At 49.2% G+C, this 26074-nt stretch overlaps 1 protein-coding gene across 1 annotated transcript; it reads right to left on the bottom strand.

The window, feature by feature from the left end:
• Positions 1-218: 218 nt before the first annotated feature.
• PLA2G4D (phospholipase A2 group IVD) lies at positions 219-26074 on the bottom strand. Its single transcript, XM_072809524.1, has 20 exons — positions 26030-26074; positions 20703-20775; positions 20378-20514; positions 19683-19814; positions 18736-18776; positions 18366-18408; positions 16953-17016; positions 16464-16600; positions 15584-15694; positions 15419-15456; positions 15102-15237; positions 14656-14792; positions 13222-13444; positions 7464-7581; positions 6984-7121; positions 6646-6753; positions 6330-6506; positions 5889-6055; positions 4653-4839; positions 219-3506 (listed from the first exon to the last, which is right to left on the bottom strand). The coding sequence occupies exons 1-20, from the start codon at positions 26072-26074 to the stop codon at positions 3280-3282; spliced, it is 2439 nt and encodes an 812-aa protein (XP_072665625.1). The 3' UTR covers positions 219-3279.

Genomic DNA, 26074 nt, shown 5'->3' on the forward strand with positions numbered 1-26074 from the left:
CCCAGCTCAACAGAAACAGAATGAGCTTCAGGAAATGGTTACCAAGAAATGGAGATGGCAGGCATCCTGATCTTGTTCCTGAACTGTAAGGAAATGAGTCTAAGATTTCACAATTCAGAATGACAAGGCATTTTTTCTTTTTCTAATAGATACTGTATTAGCATTATTCAGAGAAACAGAACCAACAGGTGATATGTATATACATATATATGGGGGGAAGAGGAGGGCAGAGAGGGAGACAGATATTGATTGATTTACTGTGAGGAATTGCCTCATATAGTCATGGCGTCTTTGTGAATCCAAAATCTGCAGGGAAGGCTGACAGGCTGGCAACTCAGGGAAGAGTTTCAAGGTGTCCAAGAGTTTCAATGCAGTCTGCTGGAAGAATTCCCTCTTGCTAGGGGAGGTCAGTCATTGTCCTATCAAGGCTTTCAACTGATTAGACGAGACCCATCCATATTGTAGAGAGTAATCTGTTATACTCAAAGTCACCGTTAAATGTTAATCTCATCCAAAAACAACCTTCACAGAAACGTCTAGAATACTGTTTGACCAAATATCCAGGCATTGTGACTCAGCCAAGTTGACACAATTAACCATCAGATACCCTATATCAGGTTAAGTAAATGTGCTTCCATCTCTAATTTATGAAGAACTTTTCATAAATCTTGAGTTTATGTTGAATTTTAACAAGCAGTTACTTTTACATTATTATTCTCATTTGGTCTACACATTGTTAAGTAAAAGTTGACAGGAAAATGAAATATCTTTCAATTCATTCTTTGCTGTTCCCACTGCCACCACCTGTGTTGAACAGAGCAGATTGCCAGCACAGGCCCAGGAGCAGTGATGAGGGAGTTGGAGGGCCTTCCTGCCCCTCAGGCATGCAGGAAGGCCCTCCAGGTTTAGGAGGGGGCCACAGGCTGCAGGAAAAGCCTTGCACAATCTCCGTGGAGCTCGGGTGGGCCTAACAGCTGCCTGAGTTGCAGTCCCCATTCAGACCAGAATGAGACCTCAGGTTGTCAGGGAACCTGGGGATCAGCAGCTGGCTAGTCAAGGGGTTGGGGTCATGCACCAGGTGTGGCCCTGAGCCTCAGCCCTGCCCACTCTGGGGCTGCATGGAACTCCTTGGCCCTCTCTCTGGCTTTAGGGAAAGTCATAAATAGAACACATCTTTGTTTTTTTCTACTTGTGCCCTTCTCACTTCAGAGGGGCTCTGAATCAGCCAAACTGCAAAGTTGAGGGTAGAGTCCCTCCACACTGCCAAGTCTGCCCAGGACTTCTGACCCTGCTTACAAGTTGCTTATCAAACTACCGCCTGACAATAGAACCCTGGCTTCAGACATCAGCCACACCTTCAGGGTTCCCAGGACGACCCTCTCTTCAGGCCAGCTGGCTGCCATTTCTGGGGTCCCCCAGGACCTCAGATTTGATAATTGGCCAGAATAACTCACAGAATTTAGGAAAGCTCTGTACTTACGATTACTGATTAAAATTTATAGTGAAAGGATACAGAGATGCACATGGCTGTGTCCAGGAGGGTCTAAACGGGGAGCTTCTAGACATTCATTTGCAATTGATTTTCAGTGAGGGTGTCAAGACAATTCAGTGGAGAAAGAACAGCCTTTTCAACAAATGGTGCTGGAAGAGCTGGATACCCACATGCAAAAGAATGAAATTGACCCCGTATCTCACACTGTATACAAGAGTCAACTCAAAATGGATCAAAGATCTAAATGTAAGGGCAGAAGCTATAAAACTATTAAACGAGAACAGTTGTAAATCTTCATGACCTTGGATTAGACAATGTTTTTTTAAATATGACACCAAAAACACAAGTAGCAAAAGAAAATATAAATGGCACCATCAAAATAAGAAAGCTTTTGTGCAACCCACAGATTAGGAGAAAATCTGTGATCCATATATTGGATCAGGGATTTGTATGTAGAAAATATAGAGCATTCTTAACAATAAGAAAAAGACATAACCCAATGAAAATGGGCGAAAGATCTGAATAGACATTTCCCTAAAGAAGATCTATAAAAGGCCTACCATATGTGAAAAGATCCCTAACATCATTAGCCACTAGGGAAATGCAGATAAGATATCACTTTATACCCACTCCAATGATTAAAATCAAAAGACAGACAATTACAAATGTGGGCAAAGACGTGGAGAAATTGGAGCCCTCCTGCAATGCCGACAGGAATGGAGAGTGGAGCAGGAGCTTTGGAAAACAGGCTGGCAGGTTCTCAAAAGGGGAAGCAGAGAATTATTATAACCCAGCAAGTGCACTCCTAGGTAGATGTGCAAAAGGACAAAAAACATTGTCCACATACAGACTTGTACGTGAATGTTCATAGCCACACTATTTGTAACAAAGAATGGAAACAACCCAAGTGTCCATTAACCAATGACCATAAGGTAAAATGTGGGCCACCCACAACTGAATTTTATTCAGGCATAGAAAGGATGAAGTACTGATGCTTGCTACCACATGGATGATCCTTGAACACATCATGCTGAGAGAAGGAAGCCAGACACAAAAGGCTGTATGTTGTATAATTCCATTTATAGGAAATGTCCACAATAAGCAAATCTATAGAAACAGAAGGTAGATTAGTCATTGCTAAGGGCTCGGGAGGGAGGGTTGAGGCTGACAGCTAATGGGTGAAGGGTTTCTTTTTGGGGTGATGAAAATCTCAAAATGACCGTGGGGAGGTTTGCACAACTCTGTGAATACATAGTAAAAGCAATCGAGTTGTACCCTATAGATGGACGACTTCTGTGGTATGTGGATTACATGTCACTGAAGTTGCTTAAAGATAATAGAAGAGTGAGGAGAGGAGGAGGGGATGAGGAGGAGATTCTCAGGACACGGCATGATGATGCCTGATGTCTGGAGCCACCTCTCGGTCAGGCCATGCCCTGCCCTGCCTGCCCCCACTCCTGGTCTGACACCTGCAGCTTGTACCCCAAATCTGTTTTGCCTGGCAGGAAAGTAATCACATGTAAACATTTGTCTGGTCGGACCAGATATTCTACACACTGATCTGGTGAGGAGTTACTTTCAGCTCCTCCCAAGCCAGTGATGAAGGTAAGGGAGAACTTGGGGTACCAAGCAGCCCGTCTGGGCCATGAGACCCACTGCAGAAGAGGCCAAGGCCTGGACAGCCCGGGAACTCCAGCCCAGTGAGGGCTGTGGCTGTACCCAGCTGTGCTTGGGTTAAGGCCCTAGCCCCTGGAGGGTCACCAAAGCGCTGGGGTCCCTGAGCAGCCTCAATTCCTCACTGTTGGAGGCCTGGTGCCCAGGGCCCGGTGCTCCATGGCAGTCCTCAAGGCCTGCAGAATGGCGCCCTGGCTGTTCCGTACATTGTAGTCACTAAGCTGCAGTAGATGATCAAAGTCCTCCTCCTTATAGGTCATGTTGAACAGGTAGTAGGGTGAGGTGGTCCCAGTGAGATCCACCTGGCTGGCTGGGAGCTCTGCGGGGCTGCGCTGGACACCTGCCCAAGGGTGAGAGGGGTGAGGGGTAGGACCCAGAGGCTCCCCGAGCTGAATAGAAGGAAGCCTCGTGGCTGGTCGTGGGCTTGGGCTGCTCCTCCCTGAAGGGGCTCCTCACTCTCCACCACCCAGCCCTCTGTTCCTTTGCCTAGAAATATAAATGTGGATAGCAGGGTACTGTTTGGAGATATGAAGGGTTGGCTGCTCCCCACACTTCCCTGCAGCAGATGCACTTCCACTACGTGGGCGACCCCATGATCTCTCTCTGTTTCACCTTCAGGGACAAGGTGGAAACAGCTGGACAACAAAATCATTCAGGCTAGTGAATATTTCTGAAAACTCATGATGGAAACACGAGTCTGAAAGCCAAAGGGATCTTTGTTTTGTAAGAACCAGTTTTGGTCAAGAGAGAGAGACAGAGATAGAGACAGAGAATTCCAAGATGTGGGCTGAGCTTGTTAAGGGTAAAGCTGGAAGGTTTGGAATTAGAGTGGGAACCAGAAAGCCAGGAATCACGTACAAAAACAGAAAATAGGCTTTCCCACCAAAACGGCCTGAGCAGTTGGCGGGAGGTAAGGATTGGAATGCATGTGATGATGGTTTACATCTAAGGGACCCCAGAGTAGAGGCCCAGCTTCCTGAGAAAAGACCACAAGCTGGGCCAGGGTGGAAAGGTAAAAGCCAACTGCAATCCCAGGTAGCTTCAGGAGAACCTGAGAGCCAGGGGCCTGGGGCCGCTCTGCCCTGGCTGTCTAGCCCTCCAACCACACGGTGCCCGGGCAGGGGTAGAAATGTCTATAGACAGGACACAACGCAGGAGGGCCTCTGGATACAGGGTTCCCACACACCACCCCAGAACAGGAGAGCAGAGGAGCCCAGGTGTAGTTGGGGTGTGCGGGCAGGGGATCGGCAGGGGGTGGGGAGGGTGGCAAAGGAGCCTGGGGTCCTGACCCGGGCCAGCAGCACAGTGACTCTGCCAGCAGAGAGTCCCTGCAGGGATGTGGCATCCCCAACGGATGTGTCCCAACGGGGTGGGACTAGCCTGCGGACCTCCTCCCTCTGCTGGCCACAGGAGCTCTGGGAAGGGTGAGCCAGTGCCTCTGAAGGTCCAAGCTGCCAGGCTGTTAGGAGGGGAGGGGACGCCTTACCGGGGGCTGAGTGGTCCTTGAAGGAGGCGTTGACCAGCGGGAAGTGCAGCAGGACAGGGGCATCAGGGCAGGTGGGGTCTGAGAAGAGGTGGCACTCTGTCGGCTGGCGTTGGTCCTGAGGGCTGGGGTCCACTCGAGGGAATGGCAGTCCCCGGGCCCGGCAGTATAGCTCAGTCTGCTGCAGGGCCTGGTTGGGGAGAGGGGAGCCCAGAGAGAACCAGCTACTTCCTGGTCATCTCAGGTCAGTGCTCTAGGAAGTGAATATTCCTCAGCCATTAGAAACCACAAATACCCACCATTTGCTTCAACGTGGATGGAACTGGAGGGTATTATGCTGAGTGAAGTAAGTCAATCGGAGAAGGACAAACATTATATGGTCTCATTCATTTGGGGAATATAAACAATAGTGAAAGGGAATAAAGGGGAAAGGAGAAAAAATGAGTGGAAATATCAGAAAGGGAGACAGAACATGAGAGACTCCTAACTCTGGGAAACGAACTAGGGGTGGTGGAAGGGGAGGTGGGCAGGGGTGGGGATGACTGGGTGACGGGCACTGAGGGGGGCACTTGATAGGATGAGCAGTGGGTGTTATTCTGTATGTTGGCAAATTGAACACCAATAAAAAATAAATTTATATAAAAAAAAAGAAAGAAAGTGCTACGATAGCTCTAGCCCAGACTGACTGCTCAGTGTTGAGACAACGTGGTCCTGACCCGTGTGTGACCAGCTAAGATACATAGTGCCTCAGAGGGAGGTGAAGGATTCCAGTGGTCTGCAATGTTGTTTGGTCAAAATCTTTAGGTGAGGGGTACAGACTTAGCACTCCTGCTCCCATTTGGGATTCTGTTGCTAGGTTATTCAAATCCCATAGCCTAGAGGGCCTCAGTAGGGGACCCACTTCTGTACCAGGACCCTATCCTCCCCTCACTGCCCGCCCCCGCCCCACCCCCACTGCCCTGGCTCCTAAGTCCCCAGGGAAGATTTGAGGGGATGGATGTGGGCAAGCCAGGGGCTCCTCCCAGCTTCATCTAGCAGTTCTTCTTGGGGTGGGTGTGTCCTGCTTCCTCCCTGCCCACCTGTCCTGGAAGCCCAGGGCCCCAGCATTCCCACAACTCCTCCCAACCAAGGACTCTGACAGGAGCCTGTCTCCCTTCTCTCCCTGTGGGGACCCAGGAGCCCTGCAGCATGGCCTGGCCTGCAGAATGTCTGGGGTTCCCAGGGGGCAACCAGACCCACCTCAAAGGGTGCGGAGAGGGAGTAATCCAAGGAGAGTATGAGGTCCAGCCTTCGGCCTGGCCGGAACATGGAGGGACAGCTAGTGTTGAGGAAGTAGCCAACATCTACCAGGCAGAGCCGGGGCTCCTGAGGGGTCAGCTGGCCAGGGGTGGAGTCTAGCTGGCAGTCTGATGGAGGAGGCAGTGACAGTCAGGGGCAGCCACTCCGCCACAGATCATCTACGCCTCCGACTGCATTTGCTTCCATGTCTCCTTCTGACCTCTGATGTCACTCTCTGTATGCACACGCCACTCAGCCCCTCCCAAGACCCTCTGCTGGCCAACCCAGAAGGGGATGCTTTGGCACCCCCAAGTCCTCTGCCAGTCCTAACCATGGTCCATCCCCCAACCCCCACCAGGAGCCCAAGCTTGTTACCTAGGGATACAGGACAGAGGCCCTTACCTGCCCAAGTGGAGAAATCTTTGTGGCTACAATAATCCTGGTGCAGTTGGAGGCCCCGGAGGAAGTTGCAGCTGTGCTGGTGGAGTGGCCTGCTTGTCAGGAAGCCCTTAAATGCCTTGGCCAGGGCCGTTCCAGGTTCCAGCCATGAGGAGGTCGTCAAGGAGGCAGGAGACTCCTCTGGGCTCAGAGAAAGACACTGGTCCAGTGAAAGGCCCTGCAATGCCTGGGCCTGCCTCCCCTCTGATAGCGCCCCTCCCCCAAGCATCTGAAGAGGAAGTGGCTTCATTCCAGGCTCCCCTCCAGACCCACTTCTTACCCAGGTTCCTGATCTTGTCCTTGATGTGCTGCTTCCAGGTGTCACCAGAGTTGGTGAGGTCGTACCAGGCATCCAGCAAGTTCAGGGAGAAAATGTTGCTCCAGATACCTGAAGGCCAACCACCCCCGGAAGTCAACCTCAGGCCTCAGCACTCCACTTCCCATCACCCCCGAGGGCCGGGTGGAAGATGGGAGGCAGGTGGGCTGCTCCTGCAATGGCCCTTCCCCAAGGCCCAACCCCAGCAGCCCCCAGGCCCAGAGCAGGAGAGCAGGAACCGTGCGCAGTCAAGGGAGCCTGGCTCAGGACTGGCCAGAATCTCGGGAGTAACCACCACTCACCTTCCAGAAAGCAGATGCGGGACTCCGGGAGCCTCCTCATCAGCCGCCCCATGAAGAACTCGGAGCCAAAGAGCTCCGTCGGGACAAAGGCTCCATACTTCGGGAACCCGACCTCATAGGGGGAGAACTCCACCCACTCTATGGACCAGAGGCAAGAGGCAGGAATGAGAGGAGAGTGGGCTGGGGGGAGCTCCAGCTCTGACACTGCCCCCCCGCAGGCCCCAGCCTCCTCCCTGCCTGGCTGACTCCTGGGCTGACCGCTCCCCCCTAGCACCCACACCACCAGGACAGTGAGCTCTGCTGCCTGCCTCATCAGTCCATCAGAACTGCCTCCCTTCCAGAAGGCTGAGCGATCTGTCTAGGAGTTTGCTGCTTGAATTCTCTGAAAACCAGTGGGGTGCACAGGAGGCATGTATGTGTGCGTGTCCGTATGAGTATGTGTGTGTTGGAGGGTTATGTGGGCGGGACTGAAGACTATACCCTTGAAGTCGAGGGTCTCCAGATCGTTCTCTTTGACATTGAGGCTCAAGTAGAGGGGCAGAGGGTTCTGGCCCTGCTCCAGTGCTGCTCTCTGTTCCGACAGCTTCTGATCCATCACCTGGGGTGGGAGGCATGAGGCTCTAGGTGCGGTTGGGAGCACCCTAGAGGCAGCAACCCTACCAGGACTTGGGGGGGGGGGCACAGGCTGAGCGTGAGGAGGCAGCTCACCATTGGAATTTGGGTGGCATGGGTGGGTGCACCCATCCGGTTCCCACTCCCACCCCCATATTCTGACCAGATGCAGGGTCACCACGTAGGCCTACAGAGGTTGCACACTGCATATCTCAAGAGAATGCCATTCACAAGGACTACAGTGTCAACAGTGACACTCCACCTCTGCTCCTGTAGTGCATTGCCCATCTTTGGGGGCTGAAGGGTGGAGGGGATGTGGAACCTGATGCACAGCCACAAAGGCACACAACGCACACACACGTATCACTTTCCAGAAAGGACAAGAATCCCTTTAGTATACGCTATAAGCTCTGTCAGGGGATGGGCTGCCCCTTCTAGGTTCACATGAATGCAGTCCAGGTCTCAACCCCTCTGAAATGTTTTCCAGGCATCCTTGCCTCCTCCTCGCCTGCCCCCCGCTTTCCTGCTTTGCACAATATGAAGTTGTACCCCACTGTTTATTCTTGCCCCTCTTTCCAATTTTCTCTTCAATAAAACTCAAGGTTCTGCCTTGATGGCAAGAACTATGACTTGCCTTTTGGGAGAGGCTCCCAGAGTTCTAGGGGCACAGAAAGGTCTCCTTCTATCCGGACCAGAGATGCCAATTGGGTTCATTTCCAGCATCAGCAGGGTTAATGGTGGTGGCTGCCTGGAGCCCTGCCTCGGGAAGGAGCCTGCCACAGATCCTGGCTGCTTCAGATAGAGTGGGACCACACATGCACTATCCCTCTCTTGGGCTCTCTCAACTGGAAGGCACCTCACTCAGCAGCTAGACCAAGGGGGTTCCCAAACTGCCCGATCAGCCCTTATTATCTGATTTACCTAGAGAATGTGCTATAGACAGGTTACTAGGTTTCTCCTGAGAATCAGCAGAAGCCACTAAGGAATCTATTTTTTTCTTCAACCTCTCCAGGTGATTCTGATGATCAGCCAAGTGTATGTCCCGGGATTCTAGCCCCACCTTTCCAATGAGGAGTCCCCCTCCCATAGCGGTGGCAAGGCCCCAGCATCCCCCAGTGTCCTTCCTCTTCCTGCAGCCCTCTGTCACTGATGTGTCATCCTGCCCGCCAGCTCTACAGTGGTACCTACAGGAAAAATTCCCAACTGCTCAAGCCCCTGGCACCTTGTGTCAGCTACACGTCAGTCCCGCAGATATGAATGTGTGTATGTGCTAAAGAGGGAGGGAGCCTGATTAATAACTGCAATTTCTCTTCTCAAAGTCTTTTTATTCAGGAATCCTGTTTACCTGCTCTTTTGACACATATGATGAGGTTAAATGTGTCCTTTTACTCCAGATGTACCGTTTCTGACCTGGGGTAAAGGGTCAGCACACCCCTCCATCTACTGAAATAATACCCAGTTTTCTTTTTTCCTTTTAATAGTTCGCCAGTGGTGGCAGGCCTCTGGATCTCCAGCCCCAGCCCCCCGCCCTGTTTCCAAATGAGCATCCCCAACCCTGCACAATCCTGCAGAGTACCACTATGATGACTCAAGGGACTCCCTGAGGTGTAGAAGCTGAGTGCAGTGTTGGCGATGCCTTGACAAGGTCTAGGCATTGCATGGGCAGGGGGGCAAAAGGCAAAACCTTTCTGGCCAGAATTGAAGGAAAACATGTAAGACCTTCTTAATTCAGGAAAAGACAAGAGAAAAACTAGAAGTTTCTTCCTGAGGCATGATGAGCAGCTTCTAAGCAGTTTAGTACTTGCCAGCAAAAGGTTAAAGAAAAAAGTTTCAAAGACATAGTTTGAGAAGCATTGATTAGAACTGGTATATTTTACAAACAATTTTTTTTCCCAAAAACTAAAGCACTATTATAGGAGGGTGTAGACTAATAAGGTTCTGTGTAAAGTTTAAGGTATACTATTTCTCTAATAATAATATTAATAACATTGTGATTTCTTATGGAGTTATATTTTCTGACATTTAAAATGACTTTTGGAGCTGTTCAATAGCATAAAATAGAGATAATAAATGCTTTTACCTGAAAACTAATTGGAAATACTTACTAAATTTGTCTGATTTAAGAATTATTTTAAAAAGCATACAATGAATGTTAGCTTTAAGAGATAAAGCATGATAGCTTAAAGAATATTTGAAAAGCTCTAATATTGAGACAAAATTTTTAAAACCATGTGAGCATTCATCTTTAAGGATACATTATTTGTTCAATAATACAAGATTTTTTTCTTGTGAATCAAAACCACCCCAAACCTTATTGTCTTTTAAAAAATGACTATAAATCTTGTGCATAACACCATGCATTAAGTCCTACCTGAAGGATCAGATTGTAATTAAATAAAAAGTCTTCTCTATAGCCTCAGGTCAAACTGATTTTTTAGCACTTCATAAAGTAAACAGTTAAAAAGAGCTTCTCCCAACTCTATAGTAACTAATTGCCTCCGCTGGGCAGAAAAGGCGTTAACAAAACACAATATCCTCACAACTGAACATTAGCTTAAAATGTAGATCAAAAGAATACATAGGATATATTAACAAGACAAATAACATTTCAATTAGTTTAACTGGTTTTACAAATTAAATGCCATTTCAATAAAAAATCTTTTAAAAATTATTTAATCTAGAGAGAGAGCACACGAGGAGGGCAAAGGGCAGAGAGAGAGGGAGACAAGCAGATTCCTTGCTGAGCAGGGTGTTATACAAGGGGCTTGATTCTAGGGCCCTGAGATCATGACCTGAGCAGAAACCAAGAGTCTGATGCTTAACCAACTGAGCCGCCCAGGTGCCCCTGAATAAAATTTCTAACATGTCTCGTGAAACTTGACTGGTGGATTCCATTACACGTATAGAAGAACAAAGGGCCAAAAGGAACCAACATAATTCTGAGAAAAACCAAGGTGAAAGATGGGGTTAAATCTGCCCTGTCAGATACCAACATGTATTACAAATGTAGTCTCTAAACCAGTACAGTATTGGCACATGTTCAGAAAATTTGTCCCATTAGAATGGAAAAAAGCGCAGGAAAAGTCCCATGAATATATGAAACCTGACATATGACATAAGTAGTAATGTGATTTGTAGAGAAAAAAGAATAAGTGACATTTGGAAAGTTTGCTATCCATATGGAAAAAAATAAAATTGGATTTGTGTTAACATAATACTTGAAGATATATTCTGAGTGAAGTCCTGTGAAAAACAAATCTTTAAAACTTTTATAAGGATACATAGGAAGATATTTTATAACTTTAGGAGAGGAAAAGATTTCTCTAAGAGGCCCCTAAAAGCACAATCCATAAAGGAAAAGAATGATACACTGGATTATATTAAAATTATACATCGAAATCCAGAAGAACAGATAAAGGATTAATATCCAGACTCTACAAAGAGTTTCTAGAAAATATTAAAGATGAATTAATAGAAAAATGGAAAAGGATTTGAGTAGGTGATCCATGGAAGAGGAAGTCCCAATGACAAATATACTTGAAAATATGATCGGTCTCACTAAAAATCAAGGAAATGGAAAGCTACAATAAAATTTTGTATAACACCCATAAAATGAACAAAAAATTAAGTCTGAAGCATGTGTAGAGAAAAAGAAACTATGATACTCTGATGGTGGGAGTGTGAATTAATGAAACCTTTTGGAGAATAATTTGGCAACAGATAGGAAAGCTGAAGATATGTGTACCCAATGACCTAACAATTCCACTGCCAGGTATGTATCTTCAAGGCTCAGAGAATCTCTAAAAGTTGTGCACAAGCAGACTTGTACAAAACCATTTGTACAAGTAACATATTTTTCTTAAGGATGTATAATAAAAGGTATACATAATAAAATATATAATAAAGGTAAATAAAGCATGTCATATAATTATACATTATGTATTATATAATATGATAATGTATACAGACTGAAGATATGAATGTGATGATAAACCTAAATTCAGGGTAGTGGTTACTTCTGGGGATGGGAGGGAAATGGGACTGGGGAGGCATCTGCAGGAGGCCTCAATTCTTTCTGTAACATACTATTTCTTAGGCTGGTTGGTAAGATCATGCATATCCGTTACATTATTCTTTGCGCTTTATGCATTTTCTTAGATCTGAAGATTATTATAACATTTAATAATAAATATTACTTTAAAAAATATATTACTTTTATAACAAATATTTTTAAACTAATAAATAAGAAATAAGAATTGTTGGTAATTTTCAAGTAGCATTGTTCTTACCAGCAAGAATAAAATTTTTAAAAAGATTTTAAAAAATTTATCTATTTGAGAGAAAGAGAGGACATGAATGGGGGGGGTGGGGGGGCAGAGGGAGAGGAGAAGCAAGCTCCCTGCAGAGTAGGGAGCCTGATGTGGGGCTCTGTCCCAGGACCCTTAGATCATAACCTGAGCCAAAGGCAGATGCTTAACTGACTGAGCCACCCAGGTGCCTCAAGAATAAAATTTAAAGAAAAAAATTCAAAGTAAATTCAGTTTTGGTTAGTTTACATGATAATCTTTCTCGGTCAAACTCCTGACACCCAAAGATAAGGTAAGAATATTTTCTCTGCTAATATATTTGTTAATTTGTTATGCATGTTAAAGATACTTTTTTTTGCATTTTAGTTGTTCCAAACGCTTTAAAAGAAAGGTTCAGATAATTATATGTGGTAAAACAATACTAGAAAAAAATTACTGATTTTAATAATTCTATCAGTTAATATAAGATTTAGCAATTGACTTACTAAACTTTCCTTAAAGAAGCAATTTGTAAAAAATGTTTCTGCTCAGTTTGGTCTTCATCGTGTTACAATAAACAGTAAAAAAATATAATAGCTAACAATGCTAATTCTAAGCCAAAGCTCCACTGAGTGCTCATAATAAGCCTGTGAGATCAAAGTACTATTCTCACTCATTGCCACTGAACAGATGAGAAAACTGAGTCCGGAAGAGGTTAGTAGCTTGTAACTAGTCGCTTAAAGAACACATAGGTAGTAAGAGGAACTGAGATTAAATCCAGGGAATCTGGCTCCAGAGTCTGTGCTTTTTTTTTTTTTTTTTAAGATTTTATTTATTTATTCATGAGAGACAGAGAGAAGGGAGGCAGGGGGAGAGGCAGGCAGGACCCCGGGATCAGGACCTGAGCTGAAGGCAGACGCTCAACCACTGAGCCACCCAGGTGCCCCTGGAGTCTGTGCTTTTAACACTACCATGAAGATATAGAAGAAGACATTCTATATTGCAGTATTAATAAAATTAAAAATATTCAGGCAATCTCACTGACAAAATGTGAAAGTTTTGTTTACTTAACTGATTCAGGCATTGACTCATCCCTAAGCTCCTGAGAGATCCAGAAATCTCTATTTCACGGCAATGAAGTGAAAAATAGCCTGACACAAAAAGGCAGCATCCCAAAGTACAGCAGATGCTGAGACACTGTGGTCCCCATGTCCTTTCCCCACAGATCCCAGCCTCCCGCACCCTGCAGGATATGCCCACGCACAATAGCTAAGGGTGCAACTGCCTTAGCCCCGAGGCTGGTGTGCTCACATCCTGCCGTGCAAGCATCGGTGCCCTACCTGGCCATGTAGCATAGACTCCAGCACGAGAGCCCACAGGTCCACAAAAGTTGTGGGGTAGCCCTGCTTGGCCCGCAGCTCCAGCTCCTGGCGGTAGCTTGCTAGGCGCTCTGGGGAGAAGGCCTCCAGCTTGCTCTTGGCCAGGTGCTCCCTGGCATATTTGATGGGTCCTTCAAGGTCCTTCTGTGACCACTCAGGGTCCCCGTAGAGGTGGGCCATGGCCCTGGGAGAATAAAGGGACAGTATGGTGGGAGACGGAGGCCCAGCTTGGGTCACTGCAACTCCTCCTTGCCACTGTCCCTCTTCTCCCAACATAGTGCTCCTGCAGCCCAGGCCCTGTCATCTGGAAAATATGTCTTGGGGCTTTCTCTCAGATCAGCTCTGTCCAATGTAAATATAATGTGAGCCACATATGTAATTTGAAATTTCCTAGTAACCACATTTTGAAAAAGCAAGAATAGAACAATAACAATTAATTTTAATAGTATATTTTAATTCGATATATCCAAAATTCTCATTGCACCATGTAATCTACATAAAAAATTAACATAAATGTGTATTTTTTCAACCTAAGTCTTCAAATTTTATATTTGTAACACATCTCAATTTGGACTAGCCACATTTCAGTTTGTTGATAACCACATGTGACTAGCGGCTACTCCACTGTACAGAGCAGATCTAGACCCTACACCCATCTTCATGGGCCTGTCCTGAAGAAGCCTTTTAAGACTCTGCTTGTCAATAGCCATCACCTAAAGTCCCCTGAATTTACTCCTCTTTTACTACTTAAAGTCACATTTCAATAAGACTCAAAGGAATGAATCTCTAACAGTGAAAAGTCCCACCTCATTATAATCAGGGTTGGGTATAGGGAGGTAGTGTTGTCTTTGGGTAAGATAGCATCTCTTCATTGAAATTTCTTCATCTATACTATAGGGACAGTAAATAATAAACTACCCTAGAGAGTGTTATGTGGGTTTAAATGAGGTAATAATGATTAAAGAAAAAAGGAGCTACCAATTTGGGGTTCCTGGTACATGTCAGACAAGGTAGAAGTGTTTTACTTGGGCTATCCTACTACGATCCTATGGAGTATGTACTACTATCACACCTATTTTGGAGATGAGTCAACTGAGAATCAGAGGAAATAAGTTGCCCAGTAAGTGCTGTTGCAGAAACTCAAACCCTAGCTCCTTCTGAATCAGCTGCCTTACTCACACCTCTTCTGTCGTGTGGAATGGATGTCCTACAATGCCTCTCTCACGGGAGGACCTCTGTGATATATACTTCCTCCCTTTTGAGAAAGCCACTTGGCACCCATCAAACCGTACTGCTCACACCCACTTGGCTTCCACCATAGAGGGTTCCTCTAGTTTCTACCCCATCCCCTCTGAGACCTGATCTCTCTACTCTTCCAATCCCCAGGGCCCTCACCATGTAGAGCCTGAGATGCCACTGAAGTAGGTCACACAGTCCAGGAGGCCCAGCTTCTGCAGGGCCAACAGGTGGCCGTAGAGAGAGGTCATGGCCCGGGCACCTCCTCCTGTGGCCATGATGCCCACAACAGGGACCTGGACCATACACAGACATTGGTTGGCTTAAGGACCAGGATGGAGCTGCTTCCTGGCTCCAGGGAAAGGACCTTGTGGTCAGGCCTGATGGAGTCAGGGTTAGACCTAGCACCCCAACACTCCCTAGCAAGTGACAGCTCTTATCCCTGGACAGGACCTGAAAGGGAGTGAGAACCCCAAAGCTTACCCCCACCCCGCATGTCCACTCCCATCTCTGCTGACAAGAGTGTCTGGAGAGGGCAGAGGAATCAGGTACTTCCTTAAGGCCATTCCAAGGTATTGCACCCACATTCCCCTGTACCCCCAAACCTCATCTTCCTGTAGGTCTCTGTCCAGCTGCAGGGTCTGCTTGAGGGCTCTGGCCACCACCCGTTTCCTCCTGCTCAGGAAAGCTTTCTCCTCGGCACACAAATCATAGCCCAGGCGCACAGCCAGCTCCTTAGGGCTGGGACAGTAGACGATCCAAGGGTCAGGGGGCACTACAGAGCTCAGCGGCTGCCTGGCCAAGCCCATGATAGCTGCCAAATTACCTCCCTGCTCCCAACCCCAGGGGCCATCCTTTCCACAGCAGCCCCCTGCCTCGCGACCACCCTGCACTGTCCCCCACAGATAGGGATGTCCCTTACCAGCCCTCAGCCTTGAGCTGCAGCCTCACTCCTGGGGTCTGAAATCAAAGCAAGAGATCAGGTTAAAATATTCTAGACCCTGGGGGCAATGTGGGTATCCCCTGGGGGCCTGGACTCCCCATCTTTGTTCTCACTGGCACTTTCCATGCAGTTGAGGCCACTTACATTTATAACAGGAACGTTAACAGTCACCTCCTTCCCCATGGCCAAGGACCTCAGGGGCACAGTGAGGTGCCCAGCTGACTTGTCTGAATTCCAGTCATTGCTTTCAGAGCTCTGGAGGGAAATATTCATTCATTCAACCAATCCTTACTGAGTATCTAGACAGTGACCCGGACAGAGTCCTTCTCTGATAATAGAAAAATAATCACAACACTTACAATTTTTATAATTCTAATTATTATAATTGCTAATTATTAAAATACTTGCTAATATTTTTGTTCTGAGGTATGTATATGAATTTATAACAAAATAGGTAACGAATGGATGTTAGCAAAAGTCGTAAAGGAAAAAAATGTAAAGGAAATAAGCAGTGTGATATGATACAATAACCAAAGGTGGGGTGTGGGAGGTCAAGGAGGGCCCCCCTGAAGAGGCCCCCTTTGAGCTGAGATCTAAAAGAGGAGGAAGAGGAGGAAGGAGAAGAGGAGGAGGAGGAGCTGGCAGCCTTGGAAGGAGGGAGAGACAGGAGAACACAGAAAGCACTTGGCATGTTGGGAAAGAGACAAACACTGGAGCGTCGTGAAAGGGGGGGAGCATGGAATCAGACGAGGCAGCAGAGCAGAGGTGGGCAGAGGCCAGGCCATGCAAAGCCTGGCAGGCACAGAGAGGGCATTTATCCGAAGAGCATCGATGCAGGAGCCATTGAAAGGTGCAAACAGAGGCTGACGAGGCACAGCAGCCCCTGTGCCCGCTCTGGGCTCCTAGTGAGTCTCCCTGTGTGCCAAGGGCTTAGCACCTAACTTGGGGAGATGGTGCTGGCCTGAGAGGGGCCATGACAGCTGGAGCTGGCCCAAAGTAGGAGAGCTCCGGAGGCAAGACCTACCCTCAGCCGCACACTCAGTTCTGTCTCTTGGGCTGCCAGGTAATGGAAGCGGAAGGCAGAGGCCGTACCCAGGGCAGATGTCTGCGTGTCCTCATATGACCCCTTCAGCACCAGCTCCAGCTTCAGCTGCTCCTCATCTAGGTAGCATAGCAAGTGGGCAGATTAGCCCGAGGGGAATGAGAGCCAGGCATCTGAGCCCAGACCCCAGGAAACTGGCAGCACTACTCCAACAGGTTTGGGACCTAGAAGCTTGGACCATGGTAGACCTGATTCTGGAAAGGGCCCTCCCACAACCCCCAATGGACTCCCACCTCCTGCAACATACCCTCCCCCAGGTCAGGGGACCCTCCTGCCCAGAGGAGACTTGTTGCCTTTGTGCTGTGTGAGCAAGAAGAAAGAGGTTGAGCTCTGCCTCTCACATTCTGCCTGCACAGGTTTCCCAGCCACCCCATCTAGCAGAGACCGGATCTGGTTCTGAGCAGACCTCACCTGTGACCCGGGCTGTGCTCTCGGCACTGTCCAGACGGACATCCAGGCATGACAGCTCTCGGGCCTAGGGCAGACCAAATCATGGGCAAGGGGCTCTGCAGAGAAAGCTGAGGTCCTCTCAAATTCACCCTCTGAGCCCCACTGTCCCAAATCCACCACACACAGAACAGGAAGTGGGGGCCAGAGTGGGATGGGAGACAGAACTACCACCCTCCACCCCCAATCTGCTACGACTGCTAGGTCAGATGTTCTGGAGCAGCCAGGAGAACCCCTACCTCCACCCCATGCACACCCCTAGCAAATCTTTCCAAGATTTGCCAAACTTCAGGGATCTCTGAAGGCCACCCAACCCTCAGGCACCGTTTGGCCTTCCTTGCATTTCTCTGTGGACTCAGCGTGGAGGGTGCCTTTCACAACTGCTTCCAGAACAGTAACATGCAAACCATGGGTCTACGGGATGACGGAACGATTAGGGAAGCCCTTAACATTTTAGCAACGACAGTATCTCCCGCTGGCCTGCCGCTGACCAGCTTGCCAAGTGAGCCTGCTGCATGCGTTGCAATGCATGTCATCTGATGCCCGAGCGCACCCAGCTCCTCACCGACTTTTTCCCATCCACCTGCTGAGTTTATCGACCCACCACTGGTCTTCATCATCTCAGATAAAAAGCAGCTGCCATAGGTATGACGATTTTAATGTGCATTTATTGAAACTAATACTAGTTCATCAAATAGGCATGGGTACAACCCTGAGGGCAGAGGCCTCCTGCAGTTTGGGGCTCTAGGTGACTTATCTCACATTAAGACTGGCTCTGCTCCCCCAAGTCATGCCTGTGATGCTGGCCTGTGACCTCTGAGTAGAAAGCTTCTAGTGCATTCTTTATCACCCATTCCTGTCCACTGCAGCTTTGTGAGCTTGCTCTGTTTTAGAAGGGCTGACCAAGACTCTCTACCATCTCAAGGAGGAGCTGACTGACCCCCTGCCTCTTACCCAGAGTCCCCAGGCTGGAAGCACAGCACCCTGGAAACTCCCTCTGAGCCTCTGCTACTTTAGTGCTATCATCCCAGCTGGGCCGGCTTGCATGGCTTCCTCATCACCTTCTGAGTCTAAGAACTAGGAGTCCATCACAGGTGATGAAACACTATCAGGAGCACCTAAAATTGCCCCGACAGTCCCTCAGCCACTGGATCTTGGGCCAGAAGCTCCTCCCAGTAGAGACTGGGCCTCCCTCCCTCCATGTTTCTGACAGGCCCCAGCCCCAGGGAACCACCTAGCTGGGAGGCCCGGGGGTGGTCTTACCACAAAGTCCTGTCCCCGCCTATCCTTTCTGCACCGCCCACCTCAGTGGGTGCTCTGGGGCCCTGCCCCTTGCTCCCTCTCACAAGCCTGGGGAGGGTGGGGGGGGGTGGTTACCACAAGGACGTTGTTGGTGATGAGGTTTTCTGGGCAGTCTGACCTGGAAAAATAAAAACACCTGGAGCTCAGCCTGACAAAGGCAAATGCTGCTTGCACTGAGCTGCCCCCAGCACCCATAGGGCCTCCCTGGGTGATGCTGAGGGACCCTAAGATACCATTCAGGGTGAGGGAAGTACTTCTGAAGAGTGCAAGGTGAGGAGAGAGGGGGAGAGTGGGGCCAAGGAAGCAGTGACCCCCTTCTCCTCATCCCTCCAAGAGGACCCCCCAGTGGTGGAGACACAAGGGACAGAGAATCTGGGTCAAAGACATTTCCCTCAGTAAAGCCTGGGTCTTGAGACACTCCCTGGGCTGTGTGATGATTACTAACGTTTTTTCCAGCAAGAACTCCACGTCCAGCTCCTCCTGTCCCTGAAATCAAAGATGAGCAAGTCATCAACTTTTACACCTATCTTTGGAGCTGACAGTTCTTGGACTAGGCACTGTCTCATCTCGAGCAGTCCCCGGGGGAGGCGCGGTATTACGATTCTTCCCACTTCGCAGACGCGGAGATTGAGAAGTGGGGAGAAGATGGGCTACTTGCCCAAGTTACCCACAAGCTGAGAAGTCTGCAGAGAACAGGTCTCCCTTCTGGCAGGGCTGAAGGAGATGAAGAGCACAAGCCAAAAGAGGCTTTTTTTTTTTTTTTTTTTAAAGATTTGTTTATTCATGAGAGACACAGGCAGAGACACAGGCAAAGAGAGAAGCAGGCTTCCTGAGGGGAGCCTGATGTGGAACTCGATCCCAAGACCGCGGGATCACGACCTGAACTGAAGGCAGATGCTCAACCACTGAGCCACCCAGGGGCCCCCAAAAGAGGCTGAAGGATGCCCAGGGCCCATCTCTCCCATTCTTCTCGAGAGGGGACCTGACCCCAGAACCCTGCCTCCCATTCCCTAGCCTTCACCTGCTGGAGAAGGAGGAGAGACCTTCAAAGAGCAGGCCTCAGGCACTGAGGCAGGAGAGATGGAGCCACGTCCCAACTGCCCCAAGGGTTAGTTACACTGAGCTGTGTTTCGATTGACATTCAGTTCATCACCACTAGAAACCTTCCTCCCACAGTTGGCTAAAAGCTCTTGGTTGAGTGATTCAGTCCTTAACAGTCTAGTAAAGGCTTCTCCTTTCCTATTAAAATGCAAATATCTCAGGGAGGGGTTTCCCTCTTGCTGAGGATGAGTTCCAGGCTGCAGCATCCCACCAGAAGGGAGAAGCTGTGTGACTTCCTCAGCCTGGGGCCTAGAGGGGTGGGGTGCAGAGGGGTGGGACCTCCCCACTTACCTGGGGACGCAGGGAGAAGGTCTTCCGGAGCAGCTCACCTGGCTGGACTTCTGAGACGTCATAGAGAACCTTGAAGCAGGCATCATCCTCCGTGACTGAGTCCTCATCATAGACATTTAGCTCCAGAACATTCTGAGGACCCGCAAACAGCAACTTAGCTCATTTACCCATTACTATACTTCATACCTGTTGAGCCTTTACTTGATACCCAGGGTCAGAAAAGATCATTAGGCCTGCACACTTTGTACTTCAAAATAAAAATAATAGTAAAACGTAAAAGCACTGAAAGGAAATCCAGCAGAGTTCCTAATCTCCCCCCGCTAATTTTTGTTTTTATAAAAATAACATTATTTCAGCCTTTCCTCACCTCTGTACCCTACATGCTCCCAAGGCACCATATGTCCTGCGCACTGTACTAGGAGTCTTCCATGCATTATGTCATTTAACCTCATAACAACCCCATCAGGAAGGTATTCTTACTGTCTCCATTCCGCAAATGGGCACAGAGAGGACCAGGAACTTGCCAGAGGTCAGGCTCACAACCACACAGTGGGTCCCACATTCGTTCCCACATGGCACACCCAGGCTGGGAACAGAGACACTCATCCCCAGGGCCTCTAAGCTGGTGGTGGGAGGGGAGTGTGCTCCCAAAAAAGGGTACAGCCTGTCCTTGGGTGCACGGTCCTGGCCTTTACCTTGACCTGACTCTGGATTAGGAAACTGAAGGTCTCATTCCATACAGGATGGCTGGAGTTGGTGATCGTTTTGGTCTTGAACTTTATTCCAGGTGCGGTTGGCAACTGCAGGGTCACATAGGGGTCTGCCTGGCTCACTGCCAACGTCAAGAAACCAGGGGGAGAGAGAATTCCTTACACTCCTCTCCTAGGGGCCTCACCAGGTTCTTACCGCGACCCTGGCAGCCCCTGTGGGCAGCCCAGCCCAGCCTCCAGGTTCTGGTGGGCCTTTCCCATAGGACCGGGTCGTCACTATACCCTTGGAGCCCAAGAAATAGCTACTCACACAGGTCAGTCCAGCCCAGGTTCCGTGCCTCCAGGACCCTCACAGTGAGCTGCCAGCAGGCAGAGGCCTCCCCCTGGAGAGAAATAACAGACAGCTCAGTCCCTCCTGTTACTCACGACGGGGCCCACCACTCTGAGCTGAGTAACGCTGCCAGGAGCTCTGGGACCAGCCTTTGCCACCACTGTCCTCAGGGCCGTGGTTCTGGGCATGGCAGACCAATCGGGGGTAGAATTTGTGGGGCTCCCCTCCCCTGCCGGGACAGAATTGGACAGCATGGTGGTGAAAGCAGGGAAATGAGGGCCTAAGGAGTGGCCACCACACTGGACATGTCAGTTTGGGGCTGCCCACCCCCAGAGCTCCCAGGGAAGGCAGCCCTTTGGTGAAGCACAGGACTCTGCTGCACCCCCCAGCGCCCTGGAGGGAGGTGGGACTAGCAGGCAAGCTGAGCTACTCCCCCTCTCTTCGGTATGAAATAGGAAACTGCAGGAGCATCAGGCCACTAGAGGAGCATCAGGCCACTACGGTGAACAGGAGGCCATTGTGCATCTGCCCACTGACAGGCCTGACAAGGAGGAAGAAGAAACTGCGAGGTCACAGGCTCATGGGGGCAGACGGAGCAGAGGTGCTGAAGGAGAAGGAAGGCAGACGGGGAGTGCCAAGTCCTTCTGGGGACAAGCACAAAGGGCCTCTCCTCAAATCCCTACTGCTGATGCCCTTCACACTGCCTGGAACCCTGGGACCTTGGGCTTCTGTTCTTGAGGCCTAGCTATGTAGCTTTTTCTGGGCGCCCTGCGCACGTTTCTTATGGAAAACCCCTGCGATCAGAGACCAAGGTAGCACTGTGCTTGTGGGACAGACCTGTGGCCTCGTGGGGCCTCGTGGGGTTTCATTGTGATGAAACCAAAGAGCTTTTCTGCCCTGTGCCCTCCAATCACCGGTCCCCTCCGTGCCTGTGGCCCCAGAGTCTCCTGCCAGGAACCCGCCCGGGCTCTGCACAGGGCTGGCTCAGTGTGCACTACCAGCTCTCTATTCCCATAGAGAAATTTAAAGGACGATGGGCCCTAGCAGAGGCACTCAGGACTAGTGCCCTGTGGGTCCCCGCCTCACTCTCCTGCGCCTTCCTGCCGAGTGTCTTTATCATTCCTGTCAAGTTTCTGGTAGAGCACTAGTGATGCTCCAACCCTCTATGCATCCTCCCCTTGCCCCTCAAAAGTATACTTGTTTCTCCCCTCTTGGGGATTAACTCCAGTGCAATGTTTTGACTCTACAGGCCTTAAGCCAGAGCTCATAAATGGCAGAGACGGCTTCTTAGACCCCTGGTTCCATTTCCTCCCTGCACCCAGATTCCATCACTGCCTGCCACAGAGAAAGTGCTGGCCAGGATCCTGTGGCCCTGGAGGGAGGGAGAGCCCAGACGCCCCCTCCTCCGGACCATAGCCTGTGGGCTGCTCTAGAGCCACCCAGGGCTACCAAGTGCACCCGGCTGCTCCTACCCAGCCAGTCACCATGCCCAGTTTGAGCATCATTGTCCATTTCTCAGTCTGGTCACCAAAGCCTCTCAACCTTAGGAAACCCATTGTCTCCTGGCAGGATATTTTCCCCAGGGTGAAGCCCCATTTCTCATTGCCTCTAAAACCATCACTAGCACAGAGCACCACAGGATGGGCTGTGACAATAAATACAATGTCAGGTCATTACTCAGGGAGGTGGAGTGGACTGGGCAAGGCAGGCTCCCAGCCAGGATATTTGGACCTTAACCTTGGTACTCTGCTAACTTGCTGTGTGACCCTGACAAGTCACTAAACCTGTCAGTGTCTCCATTTCCTCAAATGTAGTGGGACTAGTTAATAGAGGCGAAATGTATTAATTCCTGTAGAATGCTTAGCAAAAAAAAGAAAAAAAAAGCAGTTTCTAGATAATTGCTCTTATTACTATTTATTCAGTGCTTGTCATATTTCTAGGTGCTGTACTAAGCTGATTACATATCCCAACTTAATCTATCTTCCTGACAACCTCCTAAGGTGGTACATACAAGTGGTACTCTCATTTCCTCCCATTTTACGGATGAGAGGATTGAGACTCAGAAAGGACAGCTTCATCAAGATAAGAAGCTTTTGCACAGCAAAGGATACAGTCAACAAAACTCAAAGACAACCTACAGAATGGGAGAAGGTATTTGCAAATGATGTATCAGATAAAGGGCTAGTTTCCAAGATCTATAAAGAACTTCTTAAACTCAACACCAAAGAAACAAACAATCCAATCATGAAATGGGCTAAAGACATGAAGAGAAATCTCACAGAGGAAGACATAGACATGGCCAACAAGCACATGAGAAAATGCTCTGCATCACTTGCCATCAGGGAAATACAAATCAAAACCACAATGAGATACCACCTCACACCAGTGAGAATGGGGCAAATCAACAAGGCAGGAAACCACAAATGTTGGAGAGGATGTGGAGAAAGGGGAACCCTCTTGCACTGTTGGTGGGAATGTGAACTGGTGCAGCCACTCTGGACAACTGTGTGGAGGTTCCTCAATGAGTTAAAAATAGACCTGCCCTACGACCCAGCAATTGCACTGTTGGGGATTTATCCCAAAGATACAGATGCAATGAAACGCTGGGACACCTGCACCCCGATGTTTATAGCAGCAATGGCCACGATAGCCAAACTGTGGAAGGAGCCTCGGTGTCCAACGAAAGATGAATGGATAAAGAAGCTGTGGTTTATGTATACAATGGAATATTCCTCAGCCATTAGAAACGACAAATACCCACCATTTGCTTCAACGTGGATGGAACTGGAGGGTATTATGCTGAGTGAAGTAAGTCAATCGGAGAAGGATAAACATTATATGTTCTCATTCATGTGGGGAATATAAATAATAGTGAAAGGGAATATAAGGGAAGGGAGAAGAAATGTGTGGGAAATATCAGAAAGGGAGACAGAACATAAAGACTGCTAACTCTAAAAAAAAAAATAAAATTAAAAAAAAAAAAAAGACTGCTAACTCTGGGAAACGAACTAGGGGTGGTAGAAGGGGACGAGGGCGGGGGGTGGGAGTGAATGGGTGACGGGCACTGGGGGTTATTCTGTATGTTAGTAAATTGAACACCAATAAAAAATAAATTAAAAAAAAAAAAGAAAGATTCCTTTAAAAAAAAAAAAAAAAAGAAAGGACAGCTTGCCATAGGTCACAAAGGTCAAGGCCAGAGCTCACATCTCCTATGCTGTTCTACCTTCCCAGGATTTTGCTCCTTTGTAAAAGCATGCAAATTTCCTCCAGTGCCCTGGAGATATGGAAACAGTAGAATTTCACAGCTTTGTTTTAGACCAATATGAATATTGAACTAACTAATGTGATTCTCCTGAAGGCTTTGGGGCTTCTCTTTCTCTGTTGAAATGCCCCTCCCCCATCTGAAATACTGCCTTAATTGATGACTGATCCTGAATGCTATATGCTATGGAGGGAGGGCTTTTCCAACAGGGATCCCCCCCAACGCCCTCCAACCCCCCCCACCCCCACCTCCGCTTCCTGTAGGATCCTGAGAGTACTTTCCTGCTGAGAGTCTCAGCCACTTTTCTCCCAATGCAGGGACCCCAGAGCCTCCTCTAGCCTCCTCCCTGTGTAGAGGTTCAGTGTTGGCTCTTGCCCATCACAGGGGATGGGACCCAAGCAAGTATGACAGGGCTGGAGTCCCCTTACAGGAGTCCAGACCATGGGCTCTGTACCATGGGGTCTTCACCAGGAAGAGAAAAATGAGCAAGCTGCCTTTCGGCCTGCTGGCCTCCATTGGCCCACTGTCGTAGGGGAGGTTGGAGGGAGGAGGAGTGGAAAATTCAAGAACAGCCTCAGGCCCTGTATCTCCTGAGTCATGCTGAGCTGATGGTCCTGGATCACACAGCAGGCTTGTCCCAGAGCAAGTCCTAGATGGCAGGCCTGCCCTGTCAGCCCAGCTCCAGCAGGAAAGGCCTGGGTGAAGCCACTGCTGAGGCTGCCCTAGGAACCCACTTGAAGGCTGAGGGTTAAGTCCTGATCTTGGAGACTCAACCAGTCCCAACAACATCAGCTGGAGACAAGGTACCTTCCAGGCCTATGGGCAGACTCAAGCTCCCAGGGTCACTGCACCATAGGCTTCAGTTTTGCCACTGGGCTGGGTCTAGGGCAGGCAGAGGGCAGCAGGAAAATGATGCCCAGACTTCTCCAGGAAGATGAGGATGAAGACAGATACTGCAGAATCCTCCACAGCTGGCTTCTGGGGCTCAAAGCCCTGATGGGAGGAGCAGATTGAGCCAGAGCTGTCCAGCCCCTCCACTACCCTGCTCCTGCAGCCCTGGATTCTTCCCAGAGTCCCATCAGGGCGTTTTCACTGGTGTCCACCTTGGTGGGTGGATGCCGTGCAGGGAGGGTGGGGGCATCCTCTAGACCTCAGGCTGATAGGGGCTGGGGCAGCAGGTGCTGTCCTTCAATGGAGGGGTCCCTTCTATATTTCCTAGGATTGCCTGGTACCTGGCTTGAGCCAGGCAAGTCTTCTCCAGGGACACCAGTCTGGAGCTGCTTGACTGGATTTGACGCGGGTCTGGGTTTCCAGAAGCCTGGCAAAGTCTGAGAATGAGGATAGTGAGCTTGATACACTTAGCCTCTTTCATGGCACTGTGTAGGGCACCAGGAGAGACCTGAAGAGCCAGTCCCTCTGGCCGGGGTCCATAGCAGAGGATGAGAAATCTGGGCTGAGAGGAAGCATGTGGAAGGAGTGGGGTTAGCAGTTTGTAGACTTCTTTGACCTGGTTGCAGCCTCATCTCTTGGCCCAGTAAATAATTGGCTGTGGATAGGGAATTGGCCTGGCAAAACTCTTGAGACACACAGGGTGGTTCCTTGGCCCCAGCCAGTTCCAGAAAGTCTACTACCTGCCGTGATGAACTGTGGGCCTGGTGGGGCGTCCTTGTGTGACACGCAGCCACTGTGTTCTCTGACGCGGCATGTGAGCTTTTGCAGAGAGGAGGGTGAGAGGCTCTAAGGGGGAGGCTGGCTGGTCACTCATAGAGGAGAGGGTAGGCTCTGGTCTCCCAGGCCCTCACTTCTATGGATGCTGGTCATCAACCTACCCCACCCACTCCCCCTCCCCATCCCCAAGCATAGACTCTTTTACCCCCTGCCTCCCATCTTTGACCTCTGCCTTGTCAGAGACCCCAGCTCTGGTACCCGGGCCTTCTGCAGAGGCCAGAATCACCTTGGTTTTAACTGTGTCACGCTTCCCATAATGCATCCCAGCCCCAGGCCTTGCCCTGAGTGATGCCCATGGGCTTGGCGACACTGTTACCTGGTGAGGATGGCCAGGTGGTCCCCTAGTTGTCAGTCTTTCCAT

The sequence above is a fragment of the Canis lupus genome, chromosome 32 (assembly GCF_048164855.1).
Source record: "Canis lupus baileyi chromosome 32, mCanLup2.hap1, whole genome shotgun sequence".
NCBI classification, from domain to species: Eukaryota; Metazoa; Chordata; class Mammalia; order Carnivora; family Canidae; genus Canis; species Canis lupus.

Bases quoted from the DNA above. Each gene is read 5' to 3' on its own strand.
- PLA2G4D (XM_072809524.1), bottom strand. From the start codon at position 26,074: ATGGAAAGACTGACAACTAGGGGACCACCTGGCCATCCTCACCAG. The intron at 17,017-18,365 runs GTAACCACCCCC...GGTCTGCCCTAG, and splicing joins TCACCAACAACGTCCTTGTG to GCCCGAGAGCTGTCATGCCT. The intron at 15,695-16,463 runs GTAGGTCTTGCC...ATTTCCCTCCAG, and splicing joins AACTGAGTGTGCGGCTGAGG to AGCTCTGAAAGCAATGACTG.